At 47.8% G+C, this 1,021-nt stretch overlaps 1 protein-coding gene across 1 annotated transcript; it reads left to right on the forward strand.

Annotated features, from left to right (window-relative positions):
* On the forward strand, positions 1 to 667 carry LOC130846343 (interferon alpha-1-like). Its single transcript, XM_057724523.1, has one exon. The coding sequence runs from the start codon at positions 86 to 88 to the stop codon at positions 665 to 667; it is 582 nt and encodes a 193-aa protein (XP_057580506.1). The 5' UTR covers positions 1 to 85.
* The last annotated feature ends 354 nt before the right edge of the window (positions 668 to 1,021 follow it).

Genomic DNA, 1,021 nt, shown 5'->3' on the forward strand with positions numbered 1-1,021 from the left:
AGACACAGGCCTGAAAGAAGGTCTTCAGAGAATCTAGAGAGCACGGTTCACAGAGTCACCCACCTCCGCCAGGCCAGCAGCATCTATGAGGTCCCCAATGGCCCCACCCCTGTCCTTACTTCTGGCCCTGGTGCTGCTCACCTGCAACTCCATCTGCTCTCTGGGCTGTGACCTGCCTCTGACCCACAGCCTGGCTAACAGGAGGGCCCTGATGCTCCTGCAACAAATGAGGAGAATCTCCACTTCCTCCTGCCTGCAGGACAGAAATGACTTTGGATTCCCCAAGGAGGCACTTGCTGGTAACCAGTTTCAGAAAGCTCAAGCCATCTCTGTCCTCCATGAGATGATCCAGCAGACCTTCCAGCTCTTCAGCACAGAGGACTCAGCTGCTGCTTGGAATGAGACCCTGCTGGACAAGTTCTGCACTGCACTTTATCAGCAGCTCACTGACCTGCAAGGCTGTCTGATGCAGGAGGAGGGGCTGGAAGGGACTCCCCTGATGAAGGAGGAGTCCACCCTGGCTGTGAGGAAATACTTCCACAGAATCACTCTCTATCTGCAAGAGAAGAAACACAGCCCTTGTGCCTGGGAGATCGTCAGAGCAGAAGTCATGAGATCCTTCTCTTCCTCGGCCAACTTGCAAGAAAGACTCAGGAGGAAGGAATGACACACACCTGGTTCAACACAGAAAGGAATCTCATTGACCAACAAGACCACCCTTCCACCTGTGCTGCCAGGTCAAAGGCTCTCATTTCTGCTGTCATCATGCCCTGAACTGAATCAATTTCGCAAATGTTTTCAGGAATATTAAGCAACATGATGTTCTCCTCTACAGGCACTAGTCCCTCACAGATGCCCATGCTGATCTATCTACTTACTTATCTACTTAAATATTTATTTATCAACTTTAATATTTATTTAACTATTTATAATATTTAAATTATTTTTGTCCATATATTATGTGCATGTATACACTGTGGTTAGGAGAAAAAATGCATACTTTGTATCAACTCAGTTTATG

Source organism: Hippopotamus amphibius, chromosome 2, assembly GCF_030028045.1.
Source record: "Hippopotamus amphibius kiboko isolate mHipAmp2 chromosome 2, mHipAmp2.hap2, whole genome shotgun sequence".
In the NCBI taxonomy this organism is placed as follows: domain Eukaryota; kingdom Metazoa; phylum Chordata; class Mammalia; order Artiodactyla; family Hippopotamidae; genus Hippopotamus; species Hippopotamus amphibius.

Excerpts from the sequence above, each read along its gene's own strand:
- LOC130846343 (XM_057724523.1), top strand. The coding sequence starts at position 86 with ATGAGGTCCCCAATGGCCCCACCCCTGTCCTTACTTCTGGCCCTGGTG.